Source organism: Eleutherodactylus coqui, chromosome 7 (assembly GCF_035609145.1).
Source record: "Eleutherodactylus coqui strain aEleCoq1 chromosome 7, aEleCoq1.hap1, whole genome shotgun sequence".
In the NCBI taxonomy this organism is placed as follows: domain Eukaryota; kingdom Metazoa; phylum Chordata; class Amphibia; order Anura; family Eleutherodactylidae; genus Eleutherodactylus; species Eleutherodactylus coqui.
Window position 1 is genome coordinate 77,356,475 of NC_089843.1, and position 26,556 is coordinate 77,383,030.

A 26,556-nucleotide genomic window follows, 5' to 3' on the forward strand; every position below is an offset into this window, starting at 1 on the left:
TATTCGAGATCGGTGAAGGTCTCGGCTCCAAGACTCCACCAATCAGACTTGTAATCTTGGTATAATCTCTAAGTTTATGGCTCCATTTGGGTTCTGTCTGACTCTTGTCTTTGGTGATTCAGAGGAAAATGCAGTGTGAACGCACTCTTGTGTATTAAAAAGCACAAAATAGTGATTACCCCAGCTATAAGTAACCTCTTTAATGTCACTTATAGACTAATTTGTACAGTTCTTGACCTTATGAACCTTGCCATGGCTGGACCAATTATCATTTGACAGTCTGGACCCACCAGAAGATCCTCTATTCCTTCATAGCCCAGATCTGAGACTGATTGTTATGTTATCTCGAATACTTAGCTATTCAATGAAGAAAGTCATTTACAAATAACATAAAGGGAAAGAGTAAAACCACAGGGATTATTGATGTTTAATCATTGTTCGAGATTCCCCTTAAGATTAAATTTAAGCAGTTAAATTTCTATTTTCAGGGATAGCTGATAGTAAATATGGGTAGTTTTTTGTGGTTTAACCATTTTTGCAGATACAAACTTGGGTCTAGTGAAGTTAGAGTATGGAGAGTTAGGGTGAGATATCAAGAAGTTGCAGAACTAAGTTAAAAGTGGGTACATGGCTAAGTGAGGGTTTATAATGGTTTTAGTTGGTACCAATTTGTAGACCCAAGAGATGAATTTAGGTGAATAAATGAAAAAATGTTCCTCCAGATATTTGTATTGAAGCTCTTGGGCTACAATATAAGAAGGTTCCCCCACCTGCCATATGCTAATTATAACACTAGTGCGTTATTATATGGCAGAGGGGCTTTTGGGTCCATTCAGGCAACGTGGCCTCGATGAAACCGTTAACTAAACACTCCTTATAGTTATACCCCTACAAACATCTAGCCAACCCATTCTAAAGAGGTCCGATAGTTTATTAATGGAGAACATTGAGACCATATTTGACATAAGACCTTATATACCAACATTACTGCTATTACTTTGACATCTATTTACGTAGCACTTTGATGCTACTTAGACAGCAGTGTTTTTCTCATTTTTCAAAAATAAAAGAGAGTTTAATGTAATACATACAATGATTTGAGCCCATCTAGGCCTTTGAACATTTTATGGTGTACATTCTCTATTCGGTTACTGGTCAGGATGAGTTCATTCACTCCATTTGCCCCCTCAAAGGCTCCTTCTTCGATATCTGTGATTTTGTTGTTGCTTAGATTTCTAAAAGTAGAAATAGATTTAATGATATTGAGAAAATGCAGGAAAGCACACTGAATACAACCAAATGTAAAACATAAAAGCCGTAGGTTTGAACACGCTGCAAAGTAAACAGTTCTCCCCGGCGAGCAGAACATGACAATATAAAAACACATCATCTTGATCCTCTCTGTCAAACCGGATAAAGATCTCTGAGAGTTGGAACGCTGTCTATTTGCTCTGCTGTTTTCAGTGTATTACGATAATATGTACAATAGCAGGATTTTAATTTGCATCATATTGGTGCTCTGTATGATTCCCTTCCTTTTTTAACCCTTGGTTCTCTACAGTCAGTCTTTTAGCTTTTTAGTCCTTATATATATCACAATCATATTCTAACTGCATTAAAACTATTGGATCTTCCTTAAAACGGACTCTTATGAGTATATATAAATAAATGTGTCTTGACTAAAAATCTTCCGTTTTGTGACTGCAACCTCTATACTGACCAATACGTCTCCATGGTTACAGACTACAAACAAACGCTGTGTAGTCGGATCCTGCAGTCATACTTTCTTCAATCTGCCTCTTAGGACCTGTTCACATCTCATTTTGGCACTATGTTCAGTGTATGCCATGGGAAGGCTCTTGGCATAAGCCAAAAAGAGTTTGCTTTTGACATATGCTTAAATGGAATACATCAGCATACTTTTTTTGTGGCATTGAATGGCATAATGGACTTCACTATTCCACACAAGGGTATACAGTGAAAAAGTGGATACCGCACTGTAAATGTTTGTTCTTTTTGCAATGGAAATCTATTAGTGATGTATCCCCCTGTATGCCTATACAATGGGACACGCTGCAGACTTTTGTCGGAAATGCAGATTTTGAACTCCTTTCCATATTTACCTTCGATGGAAGGCTCTGAATACGTGTAAACATATCTTACTTCTTGCTAATGCACATTTGGTAGGGTAGGTCAACAGCAAATAGGGGACAGATGGAGAGATGACTGCAGTTGGTTATTGTACCATGGGGATACATAGTATAAGAGCTGTAGGCACATTACAAAAGAAAAGACTATATGCCAAGTTGCTTCCTTTTTAGTTTAGCTGCATTGAAGCACTAGAAAATGTTGTACAGATGGACATAACTTAGTCTTAAAACGTGTTCCATGTACATATAACATGTTTTATGACTTTGATTGCTTTTCAGACAAATGTACGAGTTTCTTCCTATGTAAGTCAATGCAAATGTATATTTCTCAGTTTGCTTTGACTCTTATAGTAATAAATTGTTACTGCACTGCAAGGAATGGCAACTTTTTGCCGTCTCTCCTTAGTTATAAACTATATACAACTCAATGACCTAAACTACACAGAACCATCAGAGTCAGTTAACCTCACTGTAAATTTCAATATGACATAGTATGTTACATTGATGAATTTGTATATTGTAAAGTCAGTTATGTAAAAATCTACAGGATTGGGTCATTTTTATATATTCTACATCAGAGAAGAGAAAATAAACAAAATCTTTAGACTGAGCTCTACTGGTGAAGCCAAATTCAACAATGGAAAACAAAGTATCGCTCCAGATCTTGCTTGATACCATTTGTGACTGAAGACAAAAAATACTTTTGTTTGAGATATTTTATTTTTTCTTAGTTTGTTCTAAGAGGCTTGAGAAAGCTGCGGTATAACCAATCTCCATCATGTTCAATAGGTATTACTGGCTTTATAGTACGGATGACCCAGTGTAGCACTAAAAAGTAATCAATGCAATAAAGGTCAGTGTCCTACAGGAGATAGAAAGAGTCCAATGTATATCCATATTACACCATCCAGTAGGGTATGTACAGCGAAGGTGAAACTTCTCTCTTGTGGAAGGTGTTAGGCATTAAGACCTTTCACAATGTCTAAACCCAAGTGCCATCAAGTTTTATTTGATGTATTGCATTACTATTTCTGAGCACACGATTTCTGTATGTTGATAAGGTGGGATGAGGCTTCTTGATCTTTGTTCTTATAGTCACTATACACATTACACTGAGCCCAATGATATTGACTGGACCAGCCAACCATCAAAGTGTACAGGGGTGTCCCGACTCTCCCCTTAGGACAGATGTTGGGAAAAATAAGGGTCAGGCATGCTGGATTTCAATATGCAGATTGTTTGTCCTCAAGAGGAGATAAGCAGCCACCATGGGTGTATTGAGAAGATATGACAAGCTCCGTATGCAATCAATCTTACAACCTTCCTTCTTTAGGGATTTTCTATTTTATCTCCAAAGCTCAATCTACAACAATATATAAGGGAGTACAGATAAGTCCTTGACTTATTGGTGTTCATTTATTTTGACGTCAATGATACTTATACTATTTGAAAGCTCAATCTTTACAATGCTTTGTGAGTACATTTTGGCAGGATATCTTGTACAATTCTTATGTTATGCAGGTTTGAAGACAACTTGATGGAATCTGCAGAAGATTTCACTTCAAAGAAGGGAAGAGCAGTGAGGACGTTCCTGTTTCTGAAAGGAATGTCATCCAAAATCATTCACGGTGACATGGTGCAAATATTAGGCTATGAGTTCCACAGTGAAAAATTGGGTTGCCAAATTTAAAACCAGCCATTTCAACATCAACAATGAAGACCATTCTATGAGACACCCAGTGGTGACCATTCCAGAAACCATACATACCATCCATGCCATTATTTTGGAAGAGTGGAAATTTTTGGCTAAGACGATAACCGAGGTCCTGAACATTTCCAGAGAAAGAGTAGGGTCTTAAATTGACAATCATCATATAGTACTATGTTTGCACCAATAATATCTTGTGATGGAAGCTCTGTTATCTCAGGACTTTAGGATACCATCTCAGTGGTGAGAGAGAGCAGTGTCAGAATTATAGGGTCTTGCTCCAGTAAACATCTCATTACTAGGATGGGCGCAGACTCTTCCCAATGCCATGTTCTGCAGTTAAGTTATAATTTCGCAAAGCAAAAGTTTAAAGTCAGGACTTACATTTTTCGCAGTTGGGGGAGCTTCCTGAAGATTCCAGTTGCCTCTAAGACTGTAAATTCATTGTTGTTAAGGCGCCTGAATGAGAAACAAAATACATTAAACAAAGTGAAATGTGGGTGAAGCAAAAATAAAAACACAGGAGAAATCAACAGGGATGCAGCTGTAAAGGTGTGAGACCATCCTGCTTTTCAGAGGACGTACCGGGTTCTCTTTAAGACAGTTGGTCACTTGTACTGTGGGGACATGATAGTAATGTAGATGTTTGGGATTGAGTTCAACTATTAGGTACTCTGACAATTTAGGGAGTTTTACCAAAATTGACTTTAAGACCTCATGTCCACGGGGAAAATCAGGCCCGCCGTGGATTCTCCATGCAGAATCCCGCAGCGGGTCCCTCCTTTCCCGCAGACATGAGGCTAAAAAAAAATTAAACTTACCTGTCCGGACGCTGCGGATCTTCCCTCCGTCGCGGCCGGATCTTCTTTCTTCGGGCCGGCGGATGTGCTCGGCACGCCGGTAGCGTGCCGCGCGCATACGCCGGACACTCCATTTTTTTTTTAAACTCCTGCTCTCCCGCGCTACTGCGCCGGAGAGCAAAAATTCAACTACGGGTGTTCCGCGGATCCAGACAGCTTTCATAGGCTTCAATAGAAGCCTGTGGGAGCTATCCCCGCGGGAGACCCACACTAAAAATGGAGCATGCCGTGGGTGTTTTCCCGCAGACGCAATCCGCGCCTGAAGGGAAAATGACATCCGCAGGTATTTAAGTACCTGTGGGTGTCCAATCCATCCCTATGGGGCGCGGATCACGCTGCGGGAAAAAAGCTGCGGATTTTAAATAATAATTTACCAGAGGACATGAGTCCTTAAGAATAAAAAGGATGCCTCTACAGAGACCCGTTTTTCAGGGAGAGAGTAGTGTTTTTGAGAACTAGCAGGGTAGCGGTTGCCTGCAAATGAGAAACTTGCTCACAAGCAGTACTAAAATTTACCAAAATTGACTTTTATCACCTATCCGCTGAGACCCCCACTGTTCCTAATGACCACCTCTCCTCCTCACTGAGGGGCTCAGTGAGAAGGAAATTGAATGGAGCAGTGCCACTCCATTCATCTTCAGTGGGACTGTGGGAGATAGCTGAACGCTTGTACTTATTTCCATTACCTCAATTTTATAATTTTATAGTGGCCATGTATTAATCACAGTGGTAGGGAACATCTATATAGTAAATAGTAGGCCCTTCACAGAAATAGACTTAAAATAAAAAATGTTATAAATAATAATAAAATTTGTTATTTTAAGTCTATTTCTATGAAGGGTATAGTGGCCTTGTATGTGTGACCATTACTTCATCCACATTACTGTGAGTGGGTGCAGAGTCCATAGTGACGTGAAACGAAGGACACAGAATCCCCATTCTCTGGATTGGCCAAGGTCTCAGTGGTGAGAACCCCCACTGATCAGACATTTTATCACCTATCCAATGGATCGGCAATAAAAGTCAATTTTGGTACAACCCCTTTAAAAGAGTTTTAACTGTTTGTTAGCAAGTCCCGCATAATCAGGCAGCCGCTACTCTGCCGTTTCTTAAGCACACTACTCTTTCCCCAACAAAAATGGCGTTCTGTACGGACATTCTTTTTATTCCTATATATTGTGTGACATAATGCAGTCTTTATAAACCAATTAGAGTGGAGGACTCAAAAGCCCCCTGTAAAGAATATTCTATACCAATACCACTGGCCATTACCTTGCCATGTTGCCGTATGTTATGACATTAAGATCACTGGAGCTTCAAGCTATACTTCACAATATGAAAAGCTGATATACTTACAGCTCAGCAATGTACTGCGGGATGTGGTCAGGGATCTTGGTGAGCTTCTGGTTCGAACAGTCCACTGTAGTGCCTTCACAGCGACACTTTTCTGGACATGCCAGGTCCGCAAAGCAGTCCCCGCTCAGCTTGGACCTGTAGTCTTCTGTACCTGTGAAATATGTTAACAAATTACATGTCATCCAAACAGCAGGGGGACACAGTCGAATTGTCACTTCTGCAGAAATCCCATATTAGGTCAAGGAACAGGAAAAAAGGTAACAAACTCAAGGGGACGCACTGGTTTTCTAAAGACGGACACGGCATGGCTTGAGCGCACATAAAGGTTCTGCACAAAAGGCTTCAGGGTTGCTGGAAAAATAGAAACAAGACTTGGGCAGACATGACGGGGTCACATTCGGACTTAGAGCTTTGCACAGCCGTACTTTCTGCTGGTTCGTGGTTTTATCGTTAAATTTTCAGTCATTTCATGGAATCACGTAATCATGTTTTCTAACATTACAAGCGCATGCTCTTATAAGAATCACCCTCATCAGTAACAAATAAACCAAATTAGCCATGACATGATAGCATAACACTGACACGGATAACTTTATTTGTATACAGTTTGAGCAGGCTTTGCTGTAGAGATTAGTGAGCTCAACCGGTTAATTTTACTGTTCTTTCCCAGCCTTGTTGCTGCCAGCAGGGTTACCACTGCAGGGCGGATATCCCCACTGCCAACAGCGAGGCGGTCTACTATGTATATTTCCTAGGTGTACAAGCCTCAGCAGCTTGCCATGCTGTAGAAAGCTGCGTGACGTTCCATGGTGCTTGACAGAACCATGTTTTACTCATACCTGACAACCACATGGTTAGATCAAGCACAACAGAAAATCTCGCTTGGTTACCATAAGTGCATCCATAACACCAAAGATAAGACCAAAAAAGAGGAGAGAAATAGGGTAGGAAGGAGGGGGTCCTGATCATCAGAGAGTCTGCTTGAGTGTAATACGTGTATGCAGCAGGTCATTCCCATTCTACAGAATGCAAACTGCCATAGCAACAGTATTAACAGTGCAGACCAAGCGAGGACACAAGAAAACGCAGAGATGAAAGGAGGAAAAAAATAAAGCCTCTTTTTTCCTTCATTTTCCACAACATCAAAACCAGACATGGGTGCAACAAAGTAAGAGGTTCTCTTCTAAAACACCTGTTCCCCATGATGCTCGGATTAGGCTGTACTATTGCAAAGAAAGTTAAAGTTCTAATTACTTTCTAATGAGTTTTATGAGATTTTAACATAATAAATAAATTAAAATTATTGTTCTTATGTACTTAGAAAATGTTTTGGAAGGGGAAGAGGTGAATTAGCGAAGAGTTTAGTACATAAATCCACAGGTTTTTCGGTTTCTTTGGGATAAGGTGAAAAAACTCCGGGCTGGAAAATAAGAGGATCAGAGAGAGACGACGATGCTGAGGGGAAAATATGTTACTTACAGCCCAAGTGGTGAATGCCTGAAAAGTAAAGGTAATCAGGAGGAAAGAGAGCAAGACATAAACACGAGAGAAGCAATATTCACTGGCATTTAGTTTACATTCAGAATAAAGGCACAGAGTACATGTAGGAAGAGGTACAAGAGACATTTGTGGGATGGAGAGGCTCTGAAAACACAATACGTCAACAGCTGGAGACATGCTGGTCATGGACAATGTGGATGGACATTAAAACAACTAGAAAACACAATCTGCCCAATCATCAAATAGACAAAAATTCTAAGAAATCAAGTAAAATTCATTAAATGCTTTCAAAATAATTGCTATATACACATAGGTGCATTGAGAGGAAAGTACTGTAGGCCACATTGACAAGTTCATTATGTCAACCTCTGCTGCTACATTGATGAATACCCCATCTACACAGGTAGCAGAAGGCTAAAAATGCCATTACACCATATGTACAAGGAGCACGCATTGTACTATATCTATAGGAACATGTACAGGGAGCACATATTATACCATATCTATAGGCAGAGGCGCGATTTGAAGTTCCAAGGCCCCAATGCAAAACCTGTAACAGGGCCCCCAACTATAATGCTTTATTCCTAGTACTGGGCTCCCTATATGGAGAAAAGTGGCCTTATGGGCCCTTAAGGCTCCTCGGCCCGGGTGCAACCGCATCCCCTGCATCCTCTATAGTTACGCCCCTGTCTATAGGAACATGTATAAGGAGAACACATTGTACCATATCTATAGGAACATGTACAAGGAGAACACATTGTACCATATCTATAGGAACATTACAAGGAGCACATTGTACCATATCTATAGGAACATGTACAAGGAGCACACATTGTACCATATCCATAGGAACATGTTCAAGGAGCAAACCGTGTACCATATCTGTAGCAGCATGTACAATCTAAACAACATACTCACTGAGCATACACACCAACTTTTATTGGTTATTTTTTTGCTAGAGACCTCTGAACACCTACAATTTAATTATGATCGCCCTGTATAACTCAAGGCAAAAACTGAGCAGTCCACTTTTGGACAGAGTTATGACACTTTACTTGGCCCAACGTGCTTTGGATGCCACAGTGGTGACCTGCTACAGCCAGTGGACCGTGGTCACATGTCCATATGAAGAAGGATCAGGAAGTAGGGGACCCAAGAAGCATCGGAACGTCAGTGGCGGAGGATTGTTGAGGCGACTATGATTTGCAGTATGTCAGCATTCAACATTTAGCTCGCTCATATTGCAATCTGGCTCACTGCATTCTACCAGAGTCTATGGTGATTGAACCTGTCCTGCAATTTATCAGATGGTGCATTCTTGGCTTCTTTTTCTGTGAGTTATGTCTTTGTACATGTTTTCTCCCACCTCTGTGATTTTATACAAGCTGATTTTGGTGCGAAATTTTCTGCGTCTTTAGATGCTGATTTTGGAAATATTTCTTAAAGGATCTCTGACATTACTCTCTTCAATTATGGGACACTTTGGGGGACCTATAAAGTTTCATGATTCTGGCTACATTTTCTAATTTTGGCTTAAAGGGGTTGTCTCGCGAAAGCAAGTGGGGTTTAGCACTTCTGTATGGCCATATTAATGCACTTTGTAATATACATCGTGCATTAAATATGAGCCATACAGAAGTTATTCACTTACCTTCCCTGCGCTGGCGTCCCCGTCTCCATGGCTCCATCTAACTTCAGCGTCTAATCGCCCTCCTGATTGGCTGGAATCGGCACACGTGACTGGACGGAGCTACACGATGACACGTAGAAGGGGGCAGAGCCAGAACGCCGCTGCTGCCGAACCGAGCCGAAGGCAAAAGACCCTTCTGCGCAAGCGTGTCTAATCGGGCGATTAGACGCTGAAGTTAGATGGAGCCATGGAGACGGGGACGCTAGCAACGAAACAGGTAAGTGAATAACTTCTGTATGGCTCATATTTAATGCACGATGTATATTACAAAGTGCATTAATATGGCCATACAGAAGTGTATAACCCCACTTGCTTTCGCGAGACAACCCCTTTAAGTTACCCCTTAAAATTGACTGTGCCAGAATCCAAGTGCATTCCAGCTAGCAGATAAATGTGAGAATGGGAATTTGTTAAACATAGTTCCAGTAAAGTATTTAACAGATGCGGCAGTCGCCCCTCGCTTACACAATACAAACCCTTCTTTTTTTTTACTTGATCAGATCCACATTGAGAGAAATAAATGTATCTCCATTATTTTGACTTGGAAAAGACCTCTAATTCAAAAAATTAATTAGCGTCTTGTAAAGCACAATTTCTTTCAGCGTGCGGGCCAGCTGGAAGCATTTCAGATGTCCAGGTTATTCCAGGCCTCTTGTATTTAGGGAAGAAAAAAAAAAGCCTGGGAATCAGACATTTGCTTTGTAGAGCGGGTCCTGCCAGAAGTGTGCTGCATGAGAACAGACTCATTGTTGGAACTGCAATGGTTAACAAGTTGCCCTGTCGCCTGATGCTTATTACTGCCCTTTAGTTACCTCGCTTAGTCTCTTCTATGGCAGTATTACATCACTGCACTTAATATAGCAAATTTGGACTTTCACCATAGGATATAGAGGGAATCTGCCCCGCTTCGAATATTCCCGTATCCTACTGAGCCCGCCGTAAAATCTCAAGGCGTTTATTTGAATGGGATTTACACATTTGAAAGTAGTCTTCAACCTGTATTAACAAGACTGACAATACAGCTTTATGTTTGGTCAGCCTGGCATATGAAATGACTTCACATCTAACCTTATTTTGCCATTGAGAATCTTAAGAGGTAGCACTGAAAAAAAAAGCTTTAATACAATCCCTTAGAATAAAATGAAAAGCTGCCTGAGATCCCATAGAACAACATTCGCCCTTATTTACAACCAGCTTGTCTTTGGAAGAAAAAAAAAGGTCCACAAGTGATACAGATAGGGATGAACCTTGCCAACAACCGCCGCATAAGACATAAATGATGTAGATATGTAGCTTACACTCTTTTTGGAGTCTTTTAAGAGGAAGAGACCTCATATGTTCATGTTAGAGCTCATTTATGAGGGAGATGTTCATGTCTATGTGTTTTCTATGTTTGAGACTGACTGCACACGGACAGCGCATTGACCAATTACTGTCAATGGAGCTATGCAGATGTTGGGTTTTTTTTACACCGACTGACGGTCAGTGAAAAAAAATTACAGTATGTCATATTCTGGTTTGATTTCTCAGATGACAGGCTCCCATTCAAATATAGAAAAAAAAAACGGAGCATACATGGATGATATCCACGTGCGCGCTATTTTTCACAGATCATTGCTAAACACTTCAAGAAAAAAACAGGACTCTATCCTTTTTTTTGTGAGAAAGAAAAAAAAAAGAATGAATGACACACAGACGCAAAAACCCCTCAAAAAACAGCCACCTGCAATGCATATGAATACAACGCGAACAAGTACACGGACTAAAATAAGCCCATTTTTCACAAACCAATATTAGACACACTTGTCTGTATAAGCCCTTAATATGTAAGAAAGACTAATACATCTGTGTGCTGAGGTTGATGGTAAAGGCGTATTCTGGAAACTTCAAATTGCTTCACAACCACTGTCCTTCCTGGTTGCTACTAACCACGACATGTGACTTCTGCAGCCAATCAGTAGCCACAGCAGTCATGTGCCATGGTCACCAGCAACCAGGAAGTACAGAGTAGTTGTAGAGCAATTTTCAGTTTCCAGAATACTCCTTATGGAGAATAAGTTCGTACAAATAACATACAGACAAGATATGAAATTTTAGGTGGATGCAGAATTCACATTTTGTGATTCTAGGCAATCAAAATATATAGAAATTTGTAATTCAAAATATCTATCTATCTCATATCTATCTATCCATTCAACCCATATCTATCTATATATCCATCTATCCCATATCTATCTATCTACCTCATATCTATCTATCTATCTACCTCATATCTATATATCTATCTACCTCATATCTATCTACCTCATATCTATCTATCTATCTATCTATCTATCTATCTATCTATCTATCTATCTATCTTTCTCTCTCTCTCTCTATCTAAAAATAAGGCCTAGCTGCATTGCATAAAATAAATGAAAAATAAAGGAATACTTACCTAGCAGGCTCGGCCAGGTCCTCCTGCTGCTGTCTGGAGTTCTGCCGTGTGACCTGCAGTCCTCGTTCAACCACAGAAGATCACTTCCTGGTTATGGGATTCATGAATTCCACCTCCAGGAACCTATGTCTCTGATTGGTTATTTGAGTGCTGCATTGATTGGCTGAGTAGCGATTGAAGAACCAATAGCAACCACTATCTATCTATCTATCTCATAACTATCCATCTCATAACTATCCATCCATCTATCTATCTATCTATCAATCTTCTCTGTTAGAACTGGTCACCAGGTATACATGCCCTGGATCATTTACCCCTTGTTCCAGATGTCACAGGTCAATAATCTTTCCACAGCCATTCGCAGCACCTGGAAAGAGTTGACGCTATCTATCCATCAAATATCTATCTATCTATCCATCAAATATCTATCTATCTATCTATCTATCCATCAAATATCTATCTGCCTATCTATCTATTCCATATCTATCTATCTATCTATCAAATATCTATCAATCAAATATCTATCTCATATCTATCTATCTATCTCATATCTATCTATCTATCTATCTATCTATCTATCTATCTATCTATCTATCTATCTATCTATCTATCTATCTATCTATCTATCCCATATCTATCTATCCCATATCTATCTATCTATCTATCCCATATCTATCTATCCCATATCTATCTATCTCATATCTATCTATCCCATATCTATCTATCTATATATCTATCCCATATCTATCTATCTATCTATCTATCTATCCCATATCTATCTATTTATCTCATATCTATCTATCTATCTATCTAATATCTATCTATCTATCCCATATCTATCTATCTATCTATCTATCTATCTATCTATCTATCTAATATCTGTCATCTATTTATCAATCAATCAATTTATCTATGTCACATCTATCCATCTCTCATCTATTCATTACCATAACTATGTAAATATTTAGGATATTTTCTATTCAGAGCACATCGCTGCTGTATCTGACATGTGGGAAATGGATACTCAAAGGCATAAAAACAGAAGCCAGAGAAATAAGAGTCCCTTAGGAAATTAAACATCTGAAAAGTGCCCGTCTACTGTGTCACATCTGTCAACAGATCTAAGAATGATACAGTCATTTCATATTGACTTATATAACAGCCTGGAGCAAGAACTATTTATGAAATGTGCAAATTTTATTACATATATGGGTTATTATTTTGCTTTTTTATTTGCTTATATTGAAGGCATTTTATAAAGTCTTAAAGTATACTAGAGCCTCACTTGTAGACCAAAAAAAAGTTTAGAAATATTATGATTTTTGCTCTTCGGGGAAATAGTAACATAGTATGTAAGGCCAAAAAAAAACATATGCCCATCCAGTTCAACTTATTTTCACCCCAATGTTGATCCAGGAGGACACCACAAAGTATAGAAACCCTAATCCAAACACAATGGGGCTCTGACACATAAACATAAAAATGGCACATGCTATGCTTGGTACAGATTTTGCTTGGGGTCTCTGAAAATTCAACGTACACCAAGCGAAAAAAATGAGAATTGGACCCTTCCAAGAAAAGAAAATTGACACCTATAAACCCAACCTTCTCAGAGAAACCTTGTCTTAATATTGAGATTAATTCTCATCTCCGTTTTATGCAAAATCTTTGAGTCTTGGGTAAGTGTGAAGCATGGGCTGACCTGATCTAGAGCTACCCATATATGCTTTCTCTATGACACGTTCAACTTTATTTACATCCATTACAGAGTATTAAGTTTTTCACATTTTTCTGGGAAAGACATAACAAAAACACAAAGGACAATATCAAACAAAACTAATATAGGTCTCTCTATAGGTCATTTACTAAGAAGAAACAGACAAGGAGCTCCATGCATAGAGGCAGCTATCTTCCATATGGGTGCATGCAGGACCTTATCTGGTAAGGGCATGAGAAGGATAACCCTATTGTAGTTTGAAACCTACCTGGGATGAAATATTGCTCTTTAGCTACATATACAAGAAAAAAAAAGAGAAAAACAAAATAGAAAGTTGCATCTGATTTGCAGCAGGCAGACAGATGACACTTACTGGTTGTAATCAGAATTCAGGAGAAACAATGCTAATGTAAAAGTAAAATAAAATCTCAATGGTGGTATAACAACACACATCTGGTCATAAAGGCTTGCAGGACACAGGCGATAAACAACTCTCTGCTGGTGTTTAAAGCTGAATTTTAAAAAGTAGTAAAACATGAGACAGGTGCAGCAGCTGGACCCCATATAACAAGTACATCATGTATAGATTGTGAACCACAAAGTCTTCATTTCGCCTACCTTTCAATTAATTTTGCAAACCCTTCTTCAGTTTTTAAGGGTCTCGTTTATTTGTATAATTACATCTGTACTTTTCTGTAATGCAATTATCATGTGCCATCAGGTGGAATGCAGATGTAGCGGGGCGAAATCAATCCTTTTAGTTGTTTGGACTATGATCAGAATATAGCTGGCCTTATAGAGAGTATATAAGATAGCGATCAGCTGAGCGCTCACCTGCCTTGTCATAAAAATACATTCTGCATGTATGTTCTTTCAGTATGGAGGCAAGCTGATTCCAGAAGTGTCTGGTTGCAACTTGTCTCCCTCTTCTCTAAGGGCTTGCTTACACTGCTATCATTTAATTCAGTTGTTCAGTTCTGTCCTAGGAAGATAAAACTAGAAGCAGTAATCCGGCACATGCCAGTCCCGAATGGTGTTGGACAAACCTCATTGACCATAATGCAGTCTGTCTGTATTCCATTATGCCCTCCAACATTTTCCAGGATTAAATAGCACTGCATGCAGCACTATTCCATCCTACATTTTAACGGAAATCTACAATGGAGGCTCCAAACAGAAGTTCTGACGCTGGAGTGCAGTAACCCTAATCTCCCCATCCTGGTTTACTCTGTAAGATCTATCATCAAGGTACAGTCGGGAAACCTCATATACATTATATTGTTGATGGATCTCACTAAAATGAGTGGGATTTACAGACACTAATCTAATGCGTATGGGAAGTATATATAATATAGTTGGTTTAAGGGGCAGTACCAGAATCACAAGTTGTCTCCTATCTTCACAAGTTGTCCCCTATCCACATGAAAGAGGTTAACTTGCTGGCTGGTGGGAATCATCCTTCGCCTGTCCCAGCAGGGTAGCTCCCCGCCCACCTCCCCTTGCAGTGATGTCCGAATGAATGGAGTGCTGGCTGAGCATGAGTGGCTGCCGCTCCATTCATTTCAATTGGGGCTGATGGAAATACTCTAGCGCCTGCCACTCAGCTATCTCAGGCAGTGAATGGAGCAGAAGCGCACAACCAGCACTCCATTCAGTCTTTTCACTGTGGGGGGTGCAGTAAGGAGAACTAGGGACACTGGACCGGTGAGGGTCTCAGGGGTGAGACCCCCCACTGATCAGCAAGTTATAAATAGGGGTTACCTTGTAATTCTGGTACAACCTCTTTAGCCAGTGATAACAGATTCCGATATTGTAATGAGTCTTAAGAAATAACAAATTTAGCGTGTTTCCCATGCTATAAAGTATGACATCAAAAGCAGAGAAAAATATCACTAATAAGTAAATAAGTATATTATGTTATATATATATATATATATATATATTAATTAAGTCAACTTAATTTACATTTCAGACAATGTTCTGGTGGCACAAGTCTTTACGGAGCATTGTCTTACTGCCCTCCTTCAATATGTACTGCACATCTTCACTTGTCTCCGGTGTGTTAATGAGTTAAGACTAGACTATCAATGTTGATTCAGTGATCACAGATTCCTTCCTCTCCAACAGGAAAAGGTTGACAGGGTAAGGTTCTATAATGTTAATAATTGTGGGGCGAGGAGCAGCTGCCTTGTGGAGCCATCTAGGACAACTGTTTTTTGGCAAGAGAAAAGAATTGAATGAAGCAAATTACCTGAGCAGCGGAATTTCTTGCTTTTGATCTGCCCAATCCTTTTGTTTGCCAGTCGACGGGGGCTGGTGCAGCGGGCACCGCTGGTCTCAATAGGGTTTGTATGCAGATAATCCGCCAGCCACTTCAGATGGCAATCACAGATAAATGGGTTCTGAGCCAAATGCCTTTCAGGAGTGAATGAGAATGATTACCATATTATTCGCAAATGACCTGGCATCTTTTTTTTTGTACCATGAATGCAAAAGAGAAGATGGATTATTTAGAACAAAACCATTCCCCTATAAACCAGATTTCCCATCCATACAATCTCGACCACCACAACATGACAAATACTCACAGAGTCTGAATGGCACGCAGCGGTGCGAATGTGCCTTTGGCAATAGTTTGAAGTTTGTTGTCATACAAGGAGAGAAGATTCAGGTTGTGCAGATCCTGGAAAGCACCTACCCTTAGACAGTTTATCTTGTTGGCATTGAGCAATCTGTTGAACCAAGGATAACACAAATGAAAAAGTTCTCTTGTGTTCATTCGGATGTAAAGTTCAATGACAAGACTTTTTGTTTACTCAAGTCCATCATGAAATGTCCCATATAATCAACAAAGGGTTCTGTAACCTTCATAAAATGTTAGGAAAGTTAAGATGATAGTCGATGTTCTTCTGGTGAAATAATGTTATGGAACATAATGTCCTATTACTGTCGTAATTTAAAATCACCACTTGAGGACACAATCATATATGTACATGGTTCTCAGGAGTGCTTTATAGCTTTTTGTTTAGGCTCTCCAGCTCCTCCTATATACCTTATCTTACCAAAAGTAATTGGACATCTGAGCAAGAATTAGAAGTAATATTTACATAGTGATGCCTTCTTTGGCCCTAATGACATTGGATACTCTACGTGGCATACTTTCTACTAATGTCTGATACAGTTCAGCTGCTATTTCCCTCAATTCCTCCTGCAAACGTCCAACAAGTTCTTTCAGAGTAGATGCATTGTCCCGTCACCAACAGTGCAAATAGCATCGTCACTGGACAGTTGAGCAATGGAAGAGCATTCTATGGAGTGAGAAATCATGCTAGTCCATCTTCCAATCAGATGGAGGTACCTGGATGTGGAGGATGCCTGGGGGATGCCTTTTGCCTGAGCGTTTTATGCCAACAGATAAGTATGGTGGAGGTTCTATTATAGTCTGGGAATCTTTTACAGGGCATGGTCTCAGTCCTTTGGTTGTAATGGTAAGAACCATAAACATGGAGGTATACTTTGACATTCTAGAAAATAATGAGCTGCCGGCAATGTGGTAATACTATGGGAATGGTCAGCAGTACTTCCAACAAGTCAACCAACACACCTTGTCACAAACCCAATGCTGTTTTCAGTTGGTTTGAGGATAAGGATGCTCAATAATTGGACTGGCTGCACAGAGTCCCGATCTGAACCCTACTGAACATTTTTGGGACAAACTGGAATGTCGGGTCAGGAAATATGAACAGCGTCCATCTTCTTTGAGAGAACTCACCAGACATTTGCAAGATGAACAGAGGGAAATGCCAGCTGGGGTGTTAGAGTATCCACTGCTATTGGGGCAAAGAAGGCCCCACTAAGTATTAACAAATATAAAGAAATACTACTTTTGATTTTTAACCAGGTGTCCAATTACTTTTGGTAGAATAGTGTACCTTTGAGTACAATCATAGTAGTGTAGCCTTAAAAAATTTGCTCCATAAGAAGCTTTGGTAAACAACTAGAATACTACTTGACAAAGGTAGATCCTGATTCTTAAAAGGTCTTTCCATGTTGACCTGTCTTCTGTTGTCAGAAGGCAACATAAGGTAACATCAGTTGGAGTAATTGATTCCTTAAAGGGGTTGTCCCGCGGCAGCAAGTGGGTCTATACACTTCTGTATGGCCATAATAATGCACTTTGTAATGTACATTGTGCATTAATTATGAGCCATACAGAAGTTATAAAAAGTTTTATACTTACCTGCTCCGTTGCTGGCGTCCTCGTTCCCATGGAGCCGACTAATTTTCGCCCTCCGATGGCCAAATTAGCCGCGCTTGCGCAGTCCGGGTCTTCTGCAGTCTTCTATGGGGCCGCTCGTGTAGAATGCCGGCTCCGTGTAGCTCCGCCCCGTCACGTGCCGATTCCAGCCAATCAGGAGGCTGGAATCGGCAATGGACCGCACAGAAGCCCTGCGGTCCACGGAGACAGAGGATCCCGGCGGCCATCTTCAGCAGGTAAGTATGAAGACGCCGGACCGCCGGGATTCAGGTAAGCGCTGTGCGGGTTGTTTTTTTAACCCCTGCATCGGGGTTGTCTCGCGCCGAACGGGGGGGGGGGTTAAAAAAAAAAAAAAACCCGTTTCGGCGCGGGACAACCCCTTTAAGTGTCTTCCTTGGAGGGTGGATACACTTAGCACTGATCATCCTCAGATCCATACATTTCCATTGCTCCGGACCACCATGCAAGGAAACCAACATTGAACATTAACTAGTTTACATGGAAAGATCTAAAAAATTATATGAAGAAGACCAACCACCAATTTAAAAAAAAGTCAGATATTGCATCTTAATATGTGTTAAAAAATACGAAAGTGTCCCTTTAATGGACTAATTTCTGATCAACAGTGGCCATCACCCCACTAATCGGAGGTGTGGAAACCAATAGAAAAGATTGTGTCCGAGATTTATCAGGTTGCATCAGGCGTTTAGTGCTCGAGAGGGCCCAAAGACCCCTCTGCCGTGTAATGAGACACCAGTATTATAAATGGCACATAATAGGTTGGGGGCCCTGTTTTTTCATTGGCAACCAGGAGCTTTAAATTAGCCTCTGCATCATTGTCAAGGAAGTTACCTGTTTACTGAGTGAATGGTTCAAGCTTTTTGCCCTATATTTTAATGAGCAGTGTGGTGCTTGTGCCTTTACAGACTGGAGCATAGGTCCGTTAATTGAATACTCAGGATCTTTGTGTGTCCTGCAATAGGTTGCCGGCATCACCCTGCGTTTTTAAGTATTATTCTTCTGAGGTTCTTTTAAGTACATTAATAAAAGTTATGTTTTATTGGAAGTGTTAACAGCCTAAGTAGCATTATGGGCTTTATGTGATGGGGATTCAAGATCTGGCCTGGCTCCCGTAGCGAGAAGTTTATTTTCTTTCTGTTTTTTGGACACCCAGCAGTGGACCTCTCTATCTTATTGGTTAGCCTATGCCATTAAAGCAATCCCTCCACTTCCCATGTACAAGGGGATGCAGGCGGCATCCTTGGGCTACTGAGTGTCTGTGATTACTGGCACTGGACACATTAGATTGATGGTCTTAAAGTACTTAAAGGGTACTTTTACACAGGCTGATATTCTCCCAATTAATTGCTCAAAAGAGCAATTACAGGGGACTGTTGTCCTATGTAAACACGTGGCCTGACAGAGCAAGTGAGCTGGAATCAATTATTGTTGGAGTTGCTTAGTTTTCAGCTCAGCTAAAAGCCAAGTGACTGTCAGCCCGTGTAAGCAGGCAGTCGTTACTCTATAAATGACTGCCTCTTTACTCAGAATGGAGCTGGTTGGCTGGAGGACATCTCCGGTGCGATCTGCCTCCATTCACCTGACAACCGTCCTAATGCCTATTCCTATTGTGCTTTCAAAAAGGAGCAATGATCACTCAATGAGTGGCGGCAGAGCGCACTGCAGATCTCTTACGGCCGACCACCTCTATTCAGATTAAACAGACAGTCATTCATAGGTGAGCTGAAAACCAAGTGACTCCAATAAGTGAGTGATTATTGCTCACTTAGATTGTTGGGTTCCATTTTTTACATGGGATGACAGTCGCCCATAACTGCTCTTTTGAGTGATTTCTCGGGTGACTGTTGATCCATGTAAAGTAGCCTTAGAAGGAAACAAACCCAAAACATGCTTTCCACTTTAAAGAGATATCACCATAAGCCACTTGAGACGACCCAAGAGATATCATGGTCAAATCTTGTGAGGTCCTAGGTAGAGCAATGATTGCCCTTCAATGAAGTATGTGACTATGCTCAATATTATAAGCCCTGAATCGGACCTTGTACAACATAAAACCACTCAGATGAATACTTGCACAATGCTTTGGGTATGTGGTTGTTGTTGAAGACGTGCATTGGGCTTGTTTTTCTATTGCTGGTTGGCTTTTATTGCTCTCATTTGCTTACTTTACATTACACTGTTTGCTGAAGCAGAAAGTTCTGTATGGTTTCCAAGGTGCTGTCGGATATACTTATTCCTTTCAAGTGGTTTGCAAACTAGATTTGCTGTGAGAGAGATTTTCAACAGGTACAAAAATGTTTTCCTTGTAGCTTAGACTGCTCATTGTAGATGAGAAAAGCTGATGAGGAGTCCACACGGTAGACCGAGATTAGTCACGATGGCCAAAAGCCAGTGATTACTTCAAAGGAAAAGGTAGAGTAATCACAGGTCGGGCATGCTATCCCCACATGTGGCAATATGCTAGTAAATAGGTGCTAGGAGGTAAAGAGTTCAGGTCAAGTAAGCAAGCAAGGCAACAATCCGGAGCTCATTATATGGAACAGTAAACATTGAAGGAAACATAAAAGATCTCTACACTGTGTGCTAAAAGCGAATGGCAAGAAAGACTGGAGGTCAAATATGAGGGGGACTGATTAAATAGGCACCTGGTTAGGCACTGAAAGAGCAGAGAGGGCATTTACCTTAAGACATCTTTAAGCAGTGTGATTTCATTCACTTGGAGTGCAGATATACTGTAGCAGAGCTGGATTTGGCACATCCTATACCTCAAAAAATGTCTGCCTGGATTCCGGACTCCACTGACTATGCCTCTGCTCACACATTCAGGTACCGCACCTTGATCTATAGTTGAGCCAGCAGCCATATAACTGGAACCACTTCCAGTGTAACAACCTGGGGACCCCACAGCAAAGCTCAGATCCCGACTGGCGAGGTGAAGGGGTGAAGACTGGGATTTCTCAGGTGTCACCTCTAAATTTGGCCCAAGTCAAATCAATGTGTGACACATCCGCCGATTTTGACATAATTAGGGTTATTTCCTGGGTGTTGGGCACGCCGGGGGTTGCCGACTAGCCATTTTCCTTTAGCTAGGATATTTTCATACAGGGCTAGTCAATAAAATGAATTTTTGACCCAGGTGAAGGAAAACCGAAGTCAACAGAACGTAACTGCAACCATTACAAAAACATCACAAGTTGACTTCTATGTAGTGAAAACTGTTCCTAAAGCAAGCTTGACTGTGCAAATGTTGTAGTCAACTGCACTTTTGCTACCTGCCCGGTCACTGTATGACAACTTGAACCTGACTGAACTTATGAAACATGACACCTTCTTGCAAATAGCAAATAATTATGAGTTCAATCTTCCAAATGCAGTAGAAAAATGTAATATCAGCCGGCTGTTAAGGAAAAGGGTGTGTGGGGGAGGGTGTTAGTAGGGATATCTGTCAGATAAATGATATGGCCAGCTTAAGACTTTCCATGTCTTACTTATTGAGAGTTGAGCTCAGAAAGTATGATTAAATTGCTCATTTAATTATAATTTTACCATGATTCATATGACAGAGGTCGGGAAGGGTATCATTTCTCCTTAAGGAGACACCTAAAAGGTGAGGAGACTTATAAAGCCATTCATTCCCCCCTGGGAAATATGCAGCTAAGGAAGATGGAACAATACCTCTGCAGCGCCACCTATTGGAAGGCAGCATTCCTAGAAGTCAATGTTAGACTCTTTATACAAGCCTTATAACAATGACTGGAAAATGAAAAGCAAGCCAGAATACCATACACAGACAGCTGTTTCAGGGTTTTTGCCCCTCATCAGTGTGCAGTAGGTTTCTGGCTCGGCTAGTGAAGGGCCTATGACATGGGTCAGGAAGGGTATCATTTCCCATTAAGGAGACACCTAGAAGGTGAGGAGACTTATAAAGCCATTCATGCTCCCCTGGGAAATATGCAACTAAGGAAGATGAAACAATACCTCTGCAGCGCCACCTATTGGAAGGCAGCATCCCTGCATGTCAATGTAAGACTCTTTATACAAGCCTTATAACAATGACTGGAAATGGACAGACATACGGTACTGCAATACAAGTGAATAAGGACCAAACCAGTTCTCCAATTGTCACACAACTTTTCTCATTCACCTATTAGTGCCATAAAACGTGAACCATGTGTACATGTGATTTTGGTGGTTTAGCTAGGCTATGCCTCAAGTTGTCCTAAGAAGCTGCTCCACTATTATTCTTAATGTGACACAAGCAATAAGATGGTATAGAGAAGTCTCGATTGATCTTAATGATAAATTCCATCCGCTGAGGGTCAGATGCTGTCATGCGGTAAACACAGGCCAGTGAACACATATCATTCATAAGCAGCCGCATGTGAAAACAGTGTGTTTCTCATTTATGGCTTAACGATTTGGTTCTGGTATAAATTAGGACAATTTGTGGTTTTTTAATGTTCTGGGTTTCCATCCATCAAATATTCAGATGCCAGCAATGCTTGACATGAAAACACATTGCATCATATTCCAGAGGTTAAAAATGGAAAGACTGAAAATATTTGTATTCAATTATCCAAAAAGTTATATTTAACCCTTTTACTTCAGGGACAGTAGACGGTGGTACAGAATAATTTACACTCGTTCAATTGTGTCAAATTTTGCAAAGCACAGAAAGAAAAATAATCATCAGAAACACAAGGAAGGTGTAATATACTTACAGTAACTGCAAGGAAAACAATCCTTCAAAAAGATGTTGGGGAAGTTCTGTGATTTTATTTCCATAAAGAACTCTGCAATTAGACAGCAAAAACAATGAGGAAATGGATAACGAGACCCGTTTTGTAACTAATTAGTTATTAAATCTTGGGTCATGTGACAGAAAACACTCGCCTCTCCTTATAGCTTCAACATATACTGCAGCACTGCACACAAAATGTATTGGGGGCTCCTGTAGACAAGGATAGGCATAGATATACTCGCGATAGGGCAACATTTTTGCGCTGTGAAGGTCGCACTATTGCAGGCTATAGCGCAATATCATCGCATTTTAATGTACTTTTTTGCCAATCACATCAGAGCGGGACACAGTTCAGTGCGCAATTTCGTGCGGATCGGATACGCGTTTGCTCATTCTAGTTGAGATGTATGCTCTAATTGGATTAGTGTCTATAGCTAAGGAAGCATACTTTATATATACAGGGCAGGTAGTTTACATGGCAGATACTTCTCTCCAATGGCTCATGGGTTCTGTAGTTTTATATATTCTTTCTTTTTTAGTTTTTTTTTTTTAAATAAAAAACACTAAAAGTTATACAAAGAGAACAAAAGCTTGTGCCTTAGTAGAAAACTTTTCAAAAGTTTCAAGAAAATGAGACATGAACCTGTCAAGTTGTAAGATGGGACAGATTTAATACTGGTAGGTGCCAGTTTTTTAGGTTGAAAAAACTGGTCTAAAGTAGTACTACAGGGGGTGAACAAAAATATGAAAACACCGTATGGAATACATGGGAGTTTAATCATTAGCACTGAGTTGCCCTTTTGACCACTGCTTGGCTGAGAGCTTTCCCGCAAAATTTGTGTTTACTTCACCTCTTGCCCTGCTTTGGTTGGTTTTGGGAGCCAGATGGTAACAGCAGCTGAGTGGTTTAAACCCTTGACCAATGGAACCCTGTGAACATCTGCCCGGCAGCATCTGTGTCATATTACCTCCACTTAAGTTATATGGGATTATAAATCATATTTCAATAAGACATGTAGAGACCGATTTTAAGGCATGCATTTCGTATGGTGTTTCAATATTTTTGTCCACCCCCTGTATATTGTACTGAAAAAATGATCTTTATGATACAAGCAAAAGACAACATTTGTAGCCTTTTGAAATCCAATAAAATAAACTGGACTTTTCGATCCAGTACCTTACAAAAAAAAATAAAGTGTAAAGTAAGTGGTAATAAGGCTATACTCATCACCTGTTTATGTTGGGGGAGCGCAGGATTAATTATCCGTGTGTTAGAGTGGGAAAGGGTAAAATGTAAAAGAGTAAAAAAATATCAGAAAAAATATGCCACATTCACAAGAGCTGTGCAATACTAATTCGTATTTTCTGCACTCAGTGCTGGAGACATATAAAAGCTGTCAAGAAAAAGAACCTGGAAGATTATTGTTGCATTGCAGAAAAATTCTTTGACAAATCTTCCCCTGTGGAATTAATTTATCAACATCAAGCAAAATGAGGCTCAGCTAATGTCTGCTAATTTGTCTTGTGACTGGTGTTTATGGTGTGGCTGTTGGGCGTAGTAAACTGTTACCTATCACGTGGTGTGTGGACATTAATAACTGTCCGCACTGGGTTGTTCACATGTTGTGAAGGCTACATGCAGTATTAGGAAAGCAGAAACTAGCAAGAACAAAGACATTAATGATTCCAGAAGTAAAGTAAAGGTATACAGCTCTGTCGTAAAGTTATTTACCAATGAGCAGGTCCATAAATGACATCAGATAGACAACTGGGTAGAGTATTTATGACAGCTATACTGTAGCATGGAATAAATTATATCAGTCAGTAATGTTGATGTTTGACAGTGCTCCGATGTATATAATGGGCATCACAAAGCTGTACATTGTAGTGGGTTTCTCTTTACTGTTGAGCCAGCTCATTAATCCTAATTACAGAAACAGAGCAACCTCAAAAATGAATGTAACCATGTTGTGGAGAACTTCTCAGACATAAGAATTCATAAAAAGTGACCTAGTTTCATTGATCCCAAAATTCTTGAGATTTGCTGAGAAGGAGTTTAGCACATTGTATTGAGGCTTGAGTCTAAAGTTGCTGTAGGTCTGTTGTAAGTTTAATGAACACAGTGGGTAGGGATGAGCAAATTTTTGAAAAACTGGTTCGACTAGTTCACCTAACCTGGGCAAAAAGTTTGGTTGGGTCCGAATTAGTTTGTACTTAATCGGAACTTCATAAAACTCCCTAGATAGTGTTATACCTGTCCACACTTTCCAGCATGAGAAACCGTCCATGCCAAAATGACTGTGAAGTTCAGCACTTTGAAATCTGCTGCTTGTATAAGTAAAGGCACCGGCATACTTTGGAAAATTGCATTTATAAATACGATATTTATACAAACAGCAGATTAAATGGGCTAAACTTCACCGTCATGTTGGTATGGATGGTTTGGTCTTACATGCTAGGAACTGCTCGCAGGTTCCCTTTATGAGCTATAAAATGCCCTGTATAATATTTGTAGGTCACCTAGGAGTGTATCTAAGTACTTCTGAGCTGTTTCTAAGGCAAAGTTACCGAAGAAAACGAAGAAGCAGAAGGAAAGTGATTCTTTTTCCTTCTCTTTTTTCCTTATTTTTGAAAGAAGGAAAAAGGACAAGGAAAGAGAAGATGAAGAATTTTAGTGGGTTCTGCCGAAATGAATTACCTGAGGTTCTGGTACACGTGGAATTGAACTTTTAGGAAAATTCAAAACAAGGTTCTACTGTTCCTATTCAGTCAACACGAAAGGTAGGTTTAGTTATTGCCTCTATGGGATGAAAACTGAGCTCAACGTTATTTTCATAAGTTTTCTTGACCTTCCCTAAGTGTTTTGTAGTGTCACATCAGATATCAGTAAAATCTACTTTTAGGGTAGCACACGTTGAAAACCTAGCAACCTGACTATTGCAAGCCCATGATGGTAGCTGTTTCATTTCTGAATTTAATATATTCCTATGTAATGCAGATGGGTACCTTGTGTGTAAAAAAAGACCTCATGCACACTAATATATTAAGGTTCTGTACAAGTTCCAAGTTGTACAGAGCTGTAGTACGGCACCCATAGAAGTTAGATCATGCTGTTCCTACATATGACTCTCATTTTACGAGGATGCATGCAGAGTTTTTCCATTTTTTGGATTAATAAAGAACTTTAACAAAATGTCCCACAGGGTCCCCTGGATGCCCATAACAGAGCTATTTTTCTAGGGAAGAATAAGTCCATGGTATGGTGCCAAGCTGAGGCACCATAATGAAGTACATAAGATGCCTACTTCTTTATAGAATGGAACCATAAGCACTCTGTGCACTGCCATACAGCATCCATACATGACTCTCCAGTATACATGAGTTTTAACTAGAGATGAGCGAGTATACTCGCTAAGGCACATTACTCGAGCGAGTAGTGCCTTAGCCGAGTATCTCCCCGCTCATCTCTAAAGATTCGGGGGCCGGCAGTGGGCGGGGAGCGGCAGGGGAGAGCGGGGAGGAACGGAGGGGAGATCTCTCTCTCTGCCCCCCGCTTCTCCCTGCTCCCCGCCGCAACTCACCTGTCACCCGTGCCAGCCCCCGAATGAGCAGGGAGGTACTCGGCTAAGGCACTACTCACTCGAGTAATGTGCCTTAGCGAGTATACTCGCTCATCTCTAGTTTTAACTGTGATTGACCCCCCCCCCAATCCCTAGAAAATTTATGTCCATATCTAAGTCAATGGTTGTTCCCGAAGCCATGTGTCTCACTTGCTTATGGGTTGCTAACTTAGACCACCTTATATAGCACCATCATAACACTTTTCACTTTCCTCCTGATTAGTGGAGCTCGGCTAGATGCTCTTTGCACTCATGTAGTAGACTAACAATGATGCCCTTTATTTTGATTAGCACATCACTTTGCTGAAAGCTTCGTAATAGACTTTCTCTCCGAAGAACTTAATCAATTAGTTATTACTAAATATTTTATGATCTTATTTTTCACAAGGCTAAATGTATGCACAGATATGCATTTCTCTATTTGTGTGTGTGATTTACTGCTATACAATCATGTTTTCTCACCGAGTGCATTACGATAATAAATAATGCGTCAACATA

General features: G+C 40.3%; 1 protein-coding gene across 3 annotated transcripts in view; it reads right to left on the reverse strand.

Annotated features, from left to right (window-relative positions):
• Positions 1–26,556, reverse strand: part of SLIT2 (slit guidance ligand 2) — a 350,471-nt gene that overhangs the window by 53,896 nt on the left and 270,019 nt on the right. For all 3 annotated transcript variants that reach the window (XM_066573234.1, XM_066573233.1, XM_066573236.1), the window contains exons 12-17: positions 22,419–22,490; positions 16,007–16,150; positions 15,670–15,833; positions 6,075–6,225; positions 4,243–4,317; positions 1,092–1,235 (exon numbers count right to left, since the gene is read on the reverse strand). In XM_066573234.1, coding sequence (XP_066429331.1) covers positions 1,092–1,235; positions 4,243–4,317; positions 6,075–6,225; positions 15,670–15,833; positions 16,007–16,150; positions 22,419–22,490 — 750 coding nt within the window. The remainder of the gene's footprint in view (positions 1–1,091; positions 1,236–4,242; positions 4,318–6,074; positions 6,226–15,669; positions 15,834–16,006; positions 16,151–22,418; positions 22,491–26,556) is intronic.